General features: G+C 39.4%; 1 protein-coding gene across 2 annotated transcripts in view; it reads right to left on the bottom strand.

Moving 5' to 3' along the window:
• Positions 1-9860: 9860 nt before the first annotated feature.
• Positions 9861-13803, bottom strand: part of gcgrb (glucagon receptor b) — a 53528-nt gene continuing 49585 nt past the window's right edge. For both annotated transcript variants that reach the window (XM_051384280.1, XM_051384281.1), the window contains exons 12-14: positions 13572-13716; positions 12670-12711; positions 9861-12314 (exon numbers count right to left, since the gene is read on the bottom strand). In XM_051384280.1, the coding sequence (XP_051240240.1) occupies positions 11892-12314; positions 12670-12711; positions 13572-13716 (610 nt within the window). In that variant the 3' untranslated portion in view covers positions 9861-11891. The remainder of the gene's footprint in view (positions 12315-12669; positions 12712-13571; positions 13717-13803) is intronic.

Below are 13803 nucleotides of genomic sequence, written 5' to 3'. Positions count from 1 at the left end.
CTTGTAGAACAGTGTAAATTTACTGTCCCCTCAAAATAACTCAACACACATCCAACTCCAAATTGGGCCCAAAGTGTCAATATTTTGTGTGACCACCATTATTTTCCAGCACTGCCTTAACCCTCTTGGGCATGGAGTTTACCAGAGCTTCACAGGTTGCCACTGGAATCCTCTTCCACTCCTCCATGACAACATCACGGAGCTGGTGGATATTAGCGACTTTGCGCTCCTCCACCTTCCGTTTGAGGATGCACCACAGATGCTCAATAGGGTTTAGATCTGGAGACATGCTTGGCTAGTCCATCACCTTTACCCTCAGTTTCTTTAGCGAGGCAGTGGTCGTCTTGGAGGTGTGTTTGGGGTCATTATTGTGCACCCTCCTTTTGATATCACACATTTACAGCCATGCCTCTCTGTTTTCACTCACTAACGAAACAGGATATAAATGCAGGGGACCTCATTGTCAAAGCTTATTGCTGAATATTCCATCTCATGCACAGCAAAAAGAAAGATTGAAATAGAGAAAACAAGAGGATGAATTACATGATCATAACAAGGGAAAGAGAAAACTAAAATAATACGTGTGGGGTGTGTAAGCTCATTAAGTGAAAGACAGGCATAATAGGGACATGATGAGAAGGAGGATAAATGTGGAGGTGGAAACACTGAACTTTTTAATCCACTGTTTCGTGATGAGGAGGTACGAATAAAAAACAGCTTCAGGCCCCTTCCTTACCCCCCATACGTCAGCATTTCCCCTCAGAGGCTGAGAAAGTTTGGGAGTTAATAGAGACAGAAATTAAGGACACTGAGAAAAGAAGATGAATGAGAAAGTAGAGAATGCGGAGAAAAGCAACAGACGTAAGCAAGGGAAACAGAAGGGATGAAAGGACAAGGAGGAGGTAAGGCGTCTATGTTGCAGCAGCTGTGGGTTATAAAACTAATATGCACTGTTTATCTCCTTAATGAATTCATGTTGACTGGGCTCATTGGCAGTCTCAATTCTCCACAGTCTCCTGTTCTCTTTGTACAAATCTTTTAACACAATCACTGACCTTGGAGCCTCATACTGAATTAACATGTAAACAGTAATCATCCAAAAACCCTCTTCCATTTCACAGCTATATTCTGTATAATTTTACAGACAACTCAACAGCACATACACAGGCATTATGAATGTCACCAATTTGAATTAGTCAGACATGATGATGAACAGCACACCGTTTTTCCCACATGCTGAAAGCTCGTCCAGTGGCACTGTATGAAGCTGCTTCACTTGCAGCAAAATGTTGAACAGTCTTGGGGGACAGTGAGGAGTAAAAGGAGGATTATATTAGAGGCGAGCACACTGCAGTCACTTTACTTCGAGTTTATTACAGTGACCCTGATTAATTAATGTTTACACATGTTGATGAGTTCCATAATATTTCCTCCCACATACACACACATACAGTATCTCCCACTCCTACGCATAGTCACACTGAAGACAACATGTTTTTCTTAATGTTTAGCAAAAATAATACACGTTCTATCATAATTGTAAGTGATTTTTAATGAAACTGGCATTTATTGTGCAGGTGTATTTATTTATTATTCATGCTTTTTGAAACTGCATCAACACTTACGTATTTTGTGCATTGTGCATTCAAATACAATCAGGTGCATGTAATCAACACAGAGTTACGTACATATACACCAGTCTCTTTATTTAAAGAAAAACAGTAATTTGAAAATCTGCTTATTCGCTTTCTTATTAGATGTGAAGATGCCAGCTCCTGGTTAATAGGGCTGCCCCCTAATAGTGGCGAAACACAGACCTTTTTTTTTGCAACACGGGTATTCACTTACTGGTGCACTATTGCATATGCTATAGCATATATAGCATATATAACATATATATAGCTGCCACTAGCTACTTAGTGATCCCATATGCTGACTCTAGCCAGACTGCGAGCTCGAAAGAAAGCGTGAGTAGTAGCTGATTTAGAGTGGCTCCGACTAGCACCATGATTCTGGAGATGAAGACATGGCCAGTTCAAACAGGGACAGGAAAGGCATGAAACGGAGGAAGAGGAGGGAGTTAATCTGTAAGTTACGGTTAACGGGGCTGTAAAAAAAAAAAAAAAACGAAAAAAAGAAAATTAAATATTTAAATTGATATCATAAAACGTGCAACGACTAGTCGACTATTGGCTTTATCAACTTGGAAAATCTTGGGTCGGGGTCAGTCCTACTTATTATTTTAGCTTAGCATAAAGACTGGAAACAGAGGGAATGGTTCACCTGGCTCTCTCTGATGGTAGTAAAATGCACCTATCAGCACAAATCACTAACACTTTATATCTAGCATAAAACCTTAAGTGTAAGTTTTAGTGTTATGGAGGTGTATAATAAAGAGGCTCTGTTCCCCTTGCTTCTGTAAATCAGTGCAATCTCTCACTGAGTGAGAATGAAAATGAAATGTTCCTGGGTCAGCTATATCCATATCTGCGACAAATTGGCATCCACTACAGTACTTACTATTAAAAGTTGAAACCTTCATGATTTTTAAGTTATAAAATGAATAATTTTTTAGCATATAAAAAACTTCCATGGAAATGTACCATTGTGGCCAGCAGTGCGGGTACTCAAGTCATTGTAACCTAGATTCTAAAAACAATACTTTTTGGGCCACAGACTAAAGAAAACGACTACTTGAATGTACCCACAACTAGTATTCAGACCATTGTATTTATAACCTTTTATTTCTTTGATTTACCAACTTCCTCGCTACCCTGCACTCCACCTCCTCTCCTCTCTCCCATGTCTCTCGACTACTGCTGTCTCCCTCTCCCTCCTCTTAAAGAAATGGACAACTTCTTGGTATGGTTATTTTGGAGCATAGACTACTAGCCAGACACAGACGTTGAAGCTGGATATATTGGGTATATATAAATAAATCAAGCAAGGACACTTACAGGAGTTAGATATAGTTAGCAGTGACGCTAGCAAAGCAACACAGGACATAAAAAAACCTACAGCAGAAATGTCAGACAGGTCGGACCACAGGTTTTAACTTTAAACATTACAGTTACGGCTGAAAATGATAACAGAAATAAACAAATTTGTATGCAGATGAAGTAACTCTTCTTTCATTTTACATGTCTCCTCCATCAGAATCCTGATGTTTTTCACATATTTGGTCTCTAGTCTTCGCTATCCCTAATAAAACTGGGAAAGTCAGAAGGCCGACAGCTTTGATGCCTTCAAATAGTCCCTGTGGCAATCTGAGCTGAGGCTGCTGCTCTTTGAAATTCAGATTGCATCCCAGCCCAATATGGCTTTGCATTTCAAAGTATGGAATTTCCACTTTGCACATATAGATGAACATGTTGTACTGATAAGCAAACACGACACACACAGAGACATATATGCAGTTCACTAGACTTGTGGGGAGTTTGCAGTGTTTACATTCACTTCCCTAAGCTGAACTTTAACCACTACATGTCTTAGCTTAACCCTGACCCTGAACACACACACACACACACACACACACACACACACACACACACACACACACACACACACACACACACACAGCCTAATGGGAAGAGGTGGGTGACCGTAAACTGACCAAACTGTTTGTCATTAATGAAACCTTAAACAAACACAGCAGCTTTGGACACATTTTTCCCAAAATGTGCTACTGTTTATACAGGCCAAAGCATGAGAGAGGAGATAACTGTAGTGATTTAACATAGCAGAGGCCTTCAGGGGACCCAGTGTCTACACATCACGTATTCTCCACTGGAAGGGCACATTTTATTAAGGGGCATCCAAGAGGGCACCAGTGGGGCAGTAAGCACTTTGATGCTATCAGGTGACACACTTTAGGTTTTCCACTATCCCACTATACTCCTACTTTCCCCTCAGAAAGTTGATTAACAGTGTTGTCAGTGAGGTGTTGATGACTAACTGGCAGAAGTAACATTTATTATAGGGAGGAATTAGGAGCTAGCTAGTGTCTCAAATGTCAAAAACAGAAGCTGTAACAACAAAACGGACATAATATGAGCAGATATATGTAGGTTAATGTTATTAATTTGCTTGGCATGCTCTTGCCATCTCCACATGCGGGCATTTGGGTAATCAGTGGTCATATTAATCAATGTTTAAAATTCTTCTCATTCTGGTCTTCCATACCAATCTCTTTATTCTTATTAATTGAAATTCTCTCTCTTTAGTCAAGTACATGTGTGAGTCATCAGACAAGGGTGTTAAAGGCATGAGGACTATAGTTCGTTTGATGGAAGTATACTGGGCAGGGTTGAGGATAAATCATTTTACTAGCCAGAGGTGCAGCAGAGGCACATTTTTGGCAGATGAGCTGACAAGTTGTTAGCAGTTATGCAAGTCTGAGCCAAGTGTGGAAGAAATCAGCATCTATCTCTGTCTGCTTCTATTGCTGTTACATATATTAGGACTTAATGAGCCATCAGTCATCTGCATTCTATATCAGTTGCTTGGCCTGCAGGACCAATGTTGTGGAGTTACACTGAGGTTGTGTGTAATGGCTCTTCAGGGATCTCCAGACTCAGAAACACAGATGATGGGAAAAGTTCAGCCAGAGCTGCCAAAACACAGCCCAAGTGTTACAAATGAGCACACAGTACTGCAGTTTTAGGTCCACTGTTCAAACTACTTCATATAGCATCAAAGGTTCCGTGGTTGTTCAACACTAGTAATACAGTGCTGGGGGACAGAAAAACTGTAATAATTCCATATACTTACTATATTTTGGCCAACAAAATGATTGCAAGTTGTAAGGACATAGAAATATACGTTATTGGCCTTCAAAGAAAGAAATTAAGTTGTGCCAACAAACCAAACAAAATAATAATATACTTCCCATCATACATTGCAGTTGGGTTGTTAGACTGGAGGCTTGTTATGTCTGACATTAGACGTCTGATCTCAGATCAGTATTAAAACACTGGCAAACCATGAATGAGGCTGCTAACAGTGCAGTTTGATTAGAAGTGTGATCAGGTAATTTATGAGGAATCAGACTTGACACCAGTTTACTTATAATAATAAACATTGCTAGAAATTAAAGGTCCAGTGTGTAACATTTAGAAGGACCTATTGGCAGAAATGGAATATAATATTCATAACTATGTTTTCACACTTGGAAAATGAAGGTAAGTAAGTCAAGCTTTATTTATTTAGCACAGAGTCACAAAGTGCTTCAGACAAATAAAAATATAAACACATATGGGTATATATATGCATATATACATATTGTCATGGCTCTGCTCCCCTCCTCCCCCCTTTGCTCCTCCTTCCCTGTGTGTCTGATGAGGGTGCGGCCTCCATTCTCCTCACCTGCTGTCTGCTGTCTCACCTGCTCTCAATCATTCATCATGCCTCAGCCTTCAAGAACCCCGGTCTTCCTCCCAGTCATCGCCAGATTGTTCAGCCTATGTGGTGGGTCCCTTTGTGCAGTTTGGCTTCCTGTGTCTGCTCACCTGTGCCTCCGGTCTCTTTCGCCATTTCACCCGCCCGTTCCTGCTGTGGCCGCCCCTAATCCCCCCCGTGTGTGTGTGCGTGTGGAATAAAACCCCTTTAAACCTTCAAAACTGTCTGGGTGTCTGCTCCTGGGTCCAGCCCTAACACCAGCCTTGTCACATATAAATATGTAGATGCATAACGATTCCCATTCATACATACATAGGGAGCATAAAAATACAAACATATGGAAGATAAAACAAGATGGAAAGAAAGATAAATTAAAGAGAGATGACAGAGATAAGTAAACAAACATAAAGGAGATCTATAAAAAGGCTTGCCTATTGTGGTGGGTTTTAAAGGAGCAGCTTAAAACAGTCCATGGATTCAGCAAATCTGAGTGACTGTGGAACAGTCACCTTCAGTTTTTCAGTTAGAGCGGGGAATGGATAAAAGGCCTAGATTTGAGGAGCGAAATACAGAGGAGTGGAACGAGGAATGATAAGATCTGAAAATGTAACTCAGGGCAAGGTCATGAAGTGCCGGTAATCAGTAAGAGCTTACATTTGATTCTCAATTTTACAGAAAGCCAATAGAGGGATGCGGAAACAGGAGTAATGTGGGCTGCATTTTGTACTAACTGTAAATGATTTAAGGAAGCTTGACTGAGGCAGGTGTGAGGGGAATTACCGTAATCTAGACATGAGAAAAGGAAGGCGTGAATTCCTTTAAGGTAAAACTGCAAATTTCCAGGGGATGAAACAGATTTAGATTTAGTTACTTACATTTATAAAAATTCAATCTAGTGACATTTCTCAATTACTCCAACGTTATTTTATTGGAAGCTTTATGCCTTAAACATTTGAGTTTTCTTAACCTTTTCATTTTTTACAGTGTACAGTGGTGTTAAAGATGACCTTATTGTATTAACTTGCTTTATAGTAACACATCCATGCTTCCTCTATGGCCGTGGCTTCCTTTTCAATGTATAGTCAAACCTGTCACGTCATTACAGTTGATGTTGGTGTGTTTAGCAAATACAAGGAAACATCTCATCTCTGAAATTGTTCTGTACCACTGTGCATGAAGGGAAGGACCACTATTGCAGTGGGAACATTTAATTCATTGGTTGAATCAGTTGAATTTTATGCAATATCAACACCCCACCCACCCCAACACACACACACACACACACACACACACACACACACACACACACACACACACACACACACACACACACTGGTCACACAGGTGGGAACAGTGTTTTTTCCTCTTCCTTTACTTATGTTGGACTGTTAAGCCTCTCCCAGTCTTTGCCTGTTCTGGTACTCAAGTACTTTCCACAATAGACCTGTCAGAAATGATTGATTTCTACACCCTGCAGCTCCTTTGTCATTTATGTGTCATTGTTCTGAGGTGTTTTTGTCCTAATCCCAAAATAACTTCCCCTGACTTCGTGTGGCGCGTGTACACGACTTCCTATCTAGTTTTAACTCACAGGAAGTCAGGATCTACAGCGACAGAAAGAGGTAGAAACAGGGATTCACACAGAAAATCTGCCTGTGAATGCATCACATGCAGGTGACGATGAAGCCGATGATTACGGCAATTCAGACGGATTCCCCTTGAAATCAATAAGGGGCTTTAACCAGGACAAAAAAACATCTTACTGAAATGATGATGATGTCAACTTACAAAACTAACTATAATAAAATAAAAATATACAGGAAATGTCTTTATTTTTTAGTCTTTGTCAAATTTGTCAACACAACAAGCATGAAAAGGTATTGGTGCATATGTTTATTGAGACTGAGACGTCTCAGTGACAGAGCCAGTGTCATTGTATTGTAATAATTATTCTGGATTTCTTAGATCTTACCCCTGACAAATGTTCCCCATATTATAATAAAGACTAAACCAAACATTTTTTAAACAATAAAAATTAAACTGAAATGAAACAAATGACAACAAATTAAAAATACAAAACTATAACTCTGCTCAGAACTGAAACTGAGAGACCAGAAAGACACAGGACGTGAGCCTAGATTGACTTCAAGGGACCCAAATAGACCAGAATTCAGAAAAAGTGACTGTGACATACATCATTCTCTGACTTTGTTTTGTTTTTCTGTGTCTTATCACATGTGGTAATGATTTAATTCAAGAAACGAAACCTGAAAATAAGAATTGTTACGTTTTTGTGACCTTAAAATTAGATGGTTTTATCTAGTTAGACACCACAGGTCACCTTCTGCCATGTTGAACCGCCATGTTTCTACAGTAGCCCAGAAGCGACAAATCAAACACTGGCTCTATGGATAGGGCTGTTTGTGTTTTTCGCTGCAACAATGAGTTGCAGTCTACAACTACACCAATAGAAGCCCCTAAATCCTACATACTGGTCCTTTAAGACCTGGATTTGAGATGTTTGAGATGTCACACATCTACAATCCCTTTGGCTGTGAGTCTGGGCTAAACTTCACATTACTGCTTTTTTGAATTATTATTATTGTTTCCCCAATTAGCTGACTCAACTACTCACAGATGGCTTTAGCAGAGTGATCCTGAGGGGGAGTTTTACAGATGATGTATGTAAGATTTTTGACCACTGTAATATGTTTTCATTAACCTCCTGTTTACATAATGTATTTTCCACAATCCTCCCTGTAGACTTACATCACAAATGCCCATCCGGAGCATTAGCTGGTCCCAGTAGTTAAAATAATATGACAGACCTTAAAATAGATGTTTCCTGCATGGGCAGAGTCAGCACGGAATCGACAATTTGATCTGTTTTTGTAATATCTTTGTAATTTTGAGTCTTTATTTGGCTCAGTGTTAGGAAACTAGCTTCTGGCTGCTCATTAAAGGAAGAAATGTTTGCTGTTTTGGTGATGAAAGCCTCAGTAAGGTTGTGCAAATGAAAGCAATGTTTTGGCAAAAGCAGAATTGATTGTGTTCCGAGTCTGCTTATACAGAAGGTTGCTAATGCACGCATAAGAATATGAGAGACTGTGTTTGTAGATAACGTATGATTTTTCAATTTGTTTCTTCCACTAAACTTATATTCTGAGCAAGCTGGTACAGTATTCATTAATTTAAGCTTCTTGTTCACTATTCGTTAAGAATCATTACGCAACATATCTGCCCTTAAGGATTCACAGGAATGCTGCAAGCAAAGTGGAATTTAAGTTTCATTTGCCAAACAGTGCGCATGAAAATCTACATTCAATAAATTAGATGGCCAAGGTCTAAAATTTAAAAGTCAGCCCTAATAGTTGCTTCTTAATGCAGCCTGGTGTCTCTCCCAGTGCTGATGTCAGAGGAGCTGAATGCCTTGCTGCACACACAAAATTAAAAAATCTTGTATTTTTATGGATACAGTGAATACAAATACTGAACCCTTTCAATGTCCACCTGTGCATGTGCTCCCAAAGAGATGAAACACACACAGGCAGTTCAACCTACATATTATATGGAAAAAAATACATTGCTGTAATTGAAAATAAAATATTTATGCTGTTCAGACTTATTATACAGTAAGCATGGAACCACCCTCCCCCTATATTATATAACAATATTGCATTTCATCGTAAATAAGATGTAGCTCATATGCCACCTTAGATCTTTACAAGACAATGTAACCAAATCCGCATAGATTACAGTGAGTAATTGGATTACCGTCCTGTAATGATTTGTTATATTTTACCATATTCAGAATTTAAATAAAATGCATTTTTTATCAGACATGAATGTAATCTATAATAACACTTGAATGCATTTAGATAGATAGATTTGTTACTATATACCCACATTTCAAACTAACACGAGACAAAGACCTATCCAAACCCTCACATCTGCTTTTACATTTAGTGCAAGAGTCGGGCGATTCCCCTGAGAGCCATTGTGAGCCGCCCTTTAAATAATAATCTTGGCTGGCTTTATTCTGCCATGCAAAGAGCTGCCTCCAGGGGTTTATTTTTTATGTTCTTTACGTACGTACAAGCATGTGGAGGGAGGTTTTTTCAGAGAGATTTCTAAATCAATCACACGCAACAATACACACACACACACACACACACACACACACACACACACACATTATTAGACATGTGTGCATGACCAATACGTAATTCATACTCTGACAGCTTATTACCTTCAGTGTAACAACACACAGACGACTCACTATCGTTTTAATGTTGCAGTAATCTCTAATGGAAACATGCGTGTTGATTGATAGTCCTCCGATTGGCTCTGCAGTCACAAGGAACACACAGAGGAATTTATCTGTCAAATGTTTTCAGCCAGTGTTGAAACATGTTCTTTTAATCAGGCCCAAGTTTTTAATGAACACCACCACAAAATGTCAGTTAAGAACAAATATTTTTACTTCACAAATGTGTCAAAAGTGCATGTGGTAACTGCGGAGGAATAGTGTTTCTTTCTCATATGTTGAATTGACACAATATGTACTAGACACTTTTTTGCTGACAGAATTCATTTTAATTGGATCTGCAAAGACATATGAGACACAACAATTTGGCTTTTATATAAAACTTTTTGCTTTCTCTCGTGATATTGTTTGCTTTATGCCCTTCCTGACAATTGCAACATTTTAAATAAAAGGACAGGTACAATCATGTTTAGTGAAACAAGGCTTTTCTCAAGATAATTAGTCATGTATCTTTTCATTTTTGAGTCACCTGGACTGCAAGCAAAAACACGAACAGCAACACATCCCTCTAACCACCCATCTTTATCTTTATAATAATCACTTTTTATCAATATTTACAGTGTAGTGCTCACTCTACATCTATACATTTGAAACAGAATATTTGCTTACCAATCCTCGTCCAAAGGGTTCACTAGGAATCCCTTTGTGAAAATACTTGATGGCTCCAGTGTGACTGCAATTGATCACATTTGGAAAATTCCAACAATTAAATCCAGTCCATTTCTGAACTGAATCTAAATATTTTAAAACACCAATCCTTCTTTTAATTTGCTAATTTTATTCATCTAAAATGATAAAAGTGGTTCTGTGTGGCACATTTTGCTTTCTGCGTCATGAAATATGAGCCATAATCCTACCATAATCCATAAAACTACACTAGAACACAATAAAAAGTGCGGTACTCTTTTCAATAATGAACGGAAAAACCTTTCTGGCATACAAAGGGACTTTTAAATTCTGCACATATATTGTTGACAAAAAGACAATATGTTCTGCGTTTGCCTTCATTCTAAAGAATACTGTATGACTGGAAAAATATTGGATATGGACAGTGATTGCAGCAGATTGGAGCAGTATGATCACTGTGATCTGTAGGTACTTCAGTTTATGTAAAACACCAGAAAAAATCACATTTGTGAAATGGCTTTTCATCCAATTAACTACCAGTGTGTCATATATACATTTTTAGTCTGCATGAAGACAAATCCAAGAATCCTTGCTGCATAAATGCAAGTGCTATGGACATGGTGTGCATTTCTAATCACATATATACACTTCATATTGTTTCACCCATATTTCTCCATTATTCATATACATTCAGTCAGGAAAATCTGTTTAAAAAAGGCGAAGGATGGAGTATAGAATAGACAAAAAGGGAGGACAGGAATGTGCATGAAAGAATAGATTTGATGCCTGATGATGTAAAATCCATCACATATTATTATTTTCTTGTTTGGCTTTGGTCATCTAAAACCAGAATAACTTAAACATTATAGTCTTTCTCAAGATCAAAGTGTCCATCCTCTGTGAGGCTGCCTCAGCAGGGCAAACACTGTCTGATAAGAGTCAGTGGTCTCCAGTGAATCGCCCAGTTCTGCCTTTGTCCTGATCACCATGAACAAGAGTTGTGCATGCTGAAGTCCACATTCAGTTCCATCAAACCAAAAAAGAGAAAAAACAAACAAAATTTGACACTGAGAGGCTTTTGTAGGAGAGTACCACAGATGAGCGTCTATTGTTGCAAGCAGACAACACAAGCATGACTCACAGCGGCAACAGGGGTACAGATGGAAAGATGTGAGCACTGTTGAAATGGCAGTCCTCCATATGCACACACAACACGCACATACACATATATGCACACACTCACACTGAACACCACTAGAGTTTTATTTAAATTTATTTAATCATTCCTGATGTCTAAAGTCAATCAGTGCTTTTTGCTCAAGGTCCAAAAAAACTAATAAATATTCATTTCCAGCTGGGCAGGTTGAAACTGTATTTCCTGCAACCTAACGCAGCGGGGAACATCCTGATCTGTGTGGGTCACTTCCTCATTCTCTTCCCACTCAGGCTGTCTTGTTGGCGCATGATAAACCCTGAACTGAAACAACGATAAGCACAATCAGTGAGAGTTTTTGTGATGAGGGCTCAGAGCAGGTTGCCCTCAGACATTAGTCTCTTGTCCTTCCAGCGGGTATGTGCGACACGGCGCCTTCTCCTCCAGACAGACGTCCTCTGTGGCAGTACTGACATGACTGGCAGCACCTCTGTGTGGCAGGAAAGAGAACTGCAGGGTGTGTCTGCTCTTGGCGGGCCTGCCTTTCCCTGTCCCGTTGCTGTAGGAGACGACCAGTCGGCGGTTCTCTTCGGGTGCGGCGGAGCAGGTGGGCGCCCTGTCAGCTTTGTTGAGGCGAGGCGAGTCGCCGCTGGGATCACTGGCGTTGTTGTCATGAAGATAGGGCAGATTGCCCGTGGCAATGCTGCCGCTCTTGATGTGCGGTGTCTGGCTGTGGGTGTGGCGGTACTCCTCATCAATGTCCTTACCCAGTTTCCACCTCTTCCACTTCTTCAACATCTCCGACTGCACCTGAGGGATGATGGGATAACAGCGATAGAGAGCAGAGAGAGGAGACACGTGAAGATTTATGATGAAGATTAATTAAGACACCAGCACTTCATCTGATGGATGTCTCTTGCCAAAGACTACATTTAAAAGTTTAGAGATTAGCAGATGGATGATGATGTTGTGTCCATCTGACTTTTTAGACAAAGAACAAGATGGAGCTTTTAGAGATATAAAAGGGCCGATGAAGGCTGGCGATAGGAACACTGAGGATGAGAAATGCCTAATTTATCTTCTCTACAAAGAGAGAGGAAGGAAATGCAGCAATGGCAAAGATTAAATTAAGGTGGTGCTTGACATGAAAGCACATCTGTCTCACCTCTTTGTTGACAAAGCAGTACAGGATGGCAACCAGCAGGCCCTGAAACAGAAGGTAGAGTTTTAACAGTTCAGTCACGTCAGATAGTGGAAAAGAATGTTAGGTCTAAATATTTAATATTTGAATATCTATCAACTAATATAATTTATGACCTAGTGCCATAGAACACCATTGTTGTCCAAAAAAAAACCAAACAAACATGAAAGAACCCCACCGCTGCACTGGAGATCATATATCCTCAATACAATGGACGACTCAACTGTGAAGTCTGACCATGTTAATCACAGTTAAATTATAATATATATAGTTAAATAAGATGTCTTAACGCATCACTATGGTTACTTTATATACCTGTATGTTTATAATGAAGTTCTATGGCACAGACACATCAGCCAACACAGGCAATATTTAGCAGTACTTTGCAGGATACATTTATTGCTAATTTAGGTCTTTTCAACCCTAGTTTAAAGAGTTTTTGACCTGTGGAAGGGCTTTTTTGTATGTTCAGGAAATCAGCTTTGCAAATGTGTTGTAAGGAAGGAAATACACTCAATGTGTTAGAAAGATCTCCAGCATACACATAACGCATTTTGGTGAGAAACACTGAATGTAAACAGAATCTTTGTTTACAAGAAAAACTCCACAATACACCTTTAAATAATATTCATTCATTTCCCATCCATTTGTGCAATGGTTCACTCCGTTAAATGGCTAAGTTACCACTGTAAACTGTTTCCTTTAATGTAGAATATTTATTGTAGATTTATTAAATAGCTGATTGCTCTAAAAAGGCCACAAATAATGGGTTGTACGTGTGATATCATGTAGCCTCATGTGTAGTTATATTATCATCTGTGGTTTCTGTGAGAAAAAAGGCATTTCATGTTAAGTTGAGCTCTGACCTGGAAAGAGTTGAACAGCAGGTCACAGAAGAGGCGGATAAGGCGCAGCATGGAGCCTTTAGGGACGGACTCATCGATGACAAAGGTGAAGAGGATGGCGTGAATCCCAAGCAGAGGGATGAGGGTCAGAGTGGACTTTGCTAATCTGGAACAGAGGAGGAATAGTTGTAAAGATTACATATTACAAGAATGCAGAAAGGGCAGCCACTTCTCATTTCAATTAGTGTAATTA

The sequence above is a fragment of the Dicentrarchus labrax genome, unplaced genomic scaffold (genome assembly GCF_905237075.1).
Source record: "Dicentrarchus labrax unplaced genomic scaffold, dlabrax2021, whole genome shotgun sequence".
NCBI classification, from domain to species: domain Eukaryota; kingdom Metazoa; phylum Chordata; class Actinopteri; family Moronidae; genus Dicentrarchus; species Dicentrarchus labrax.
The sequence above is the reverse complement of the archived record's forward strand: the minus strand, read 5'-3'. Positions and strand labels throughout refer to the sequence as shown.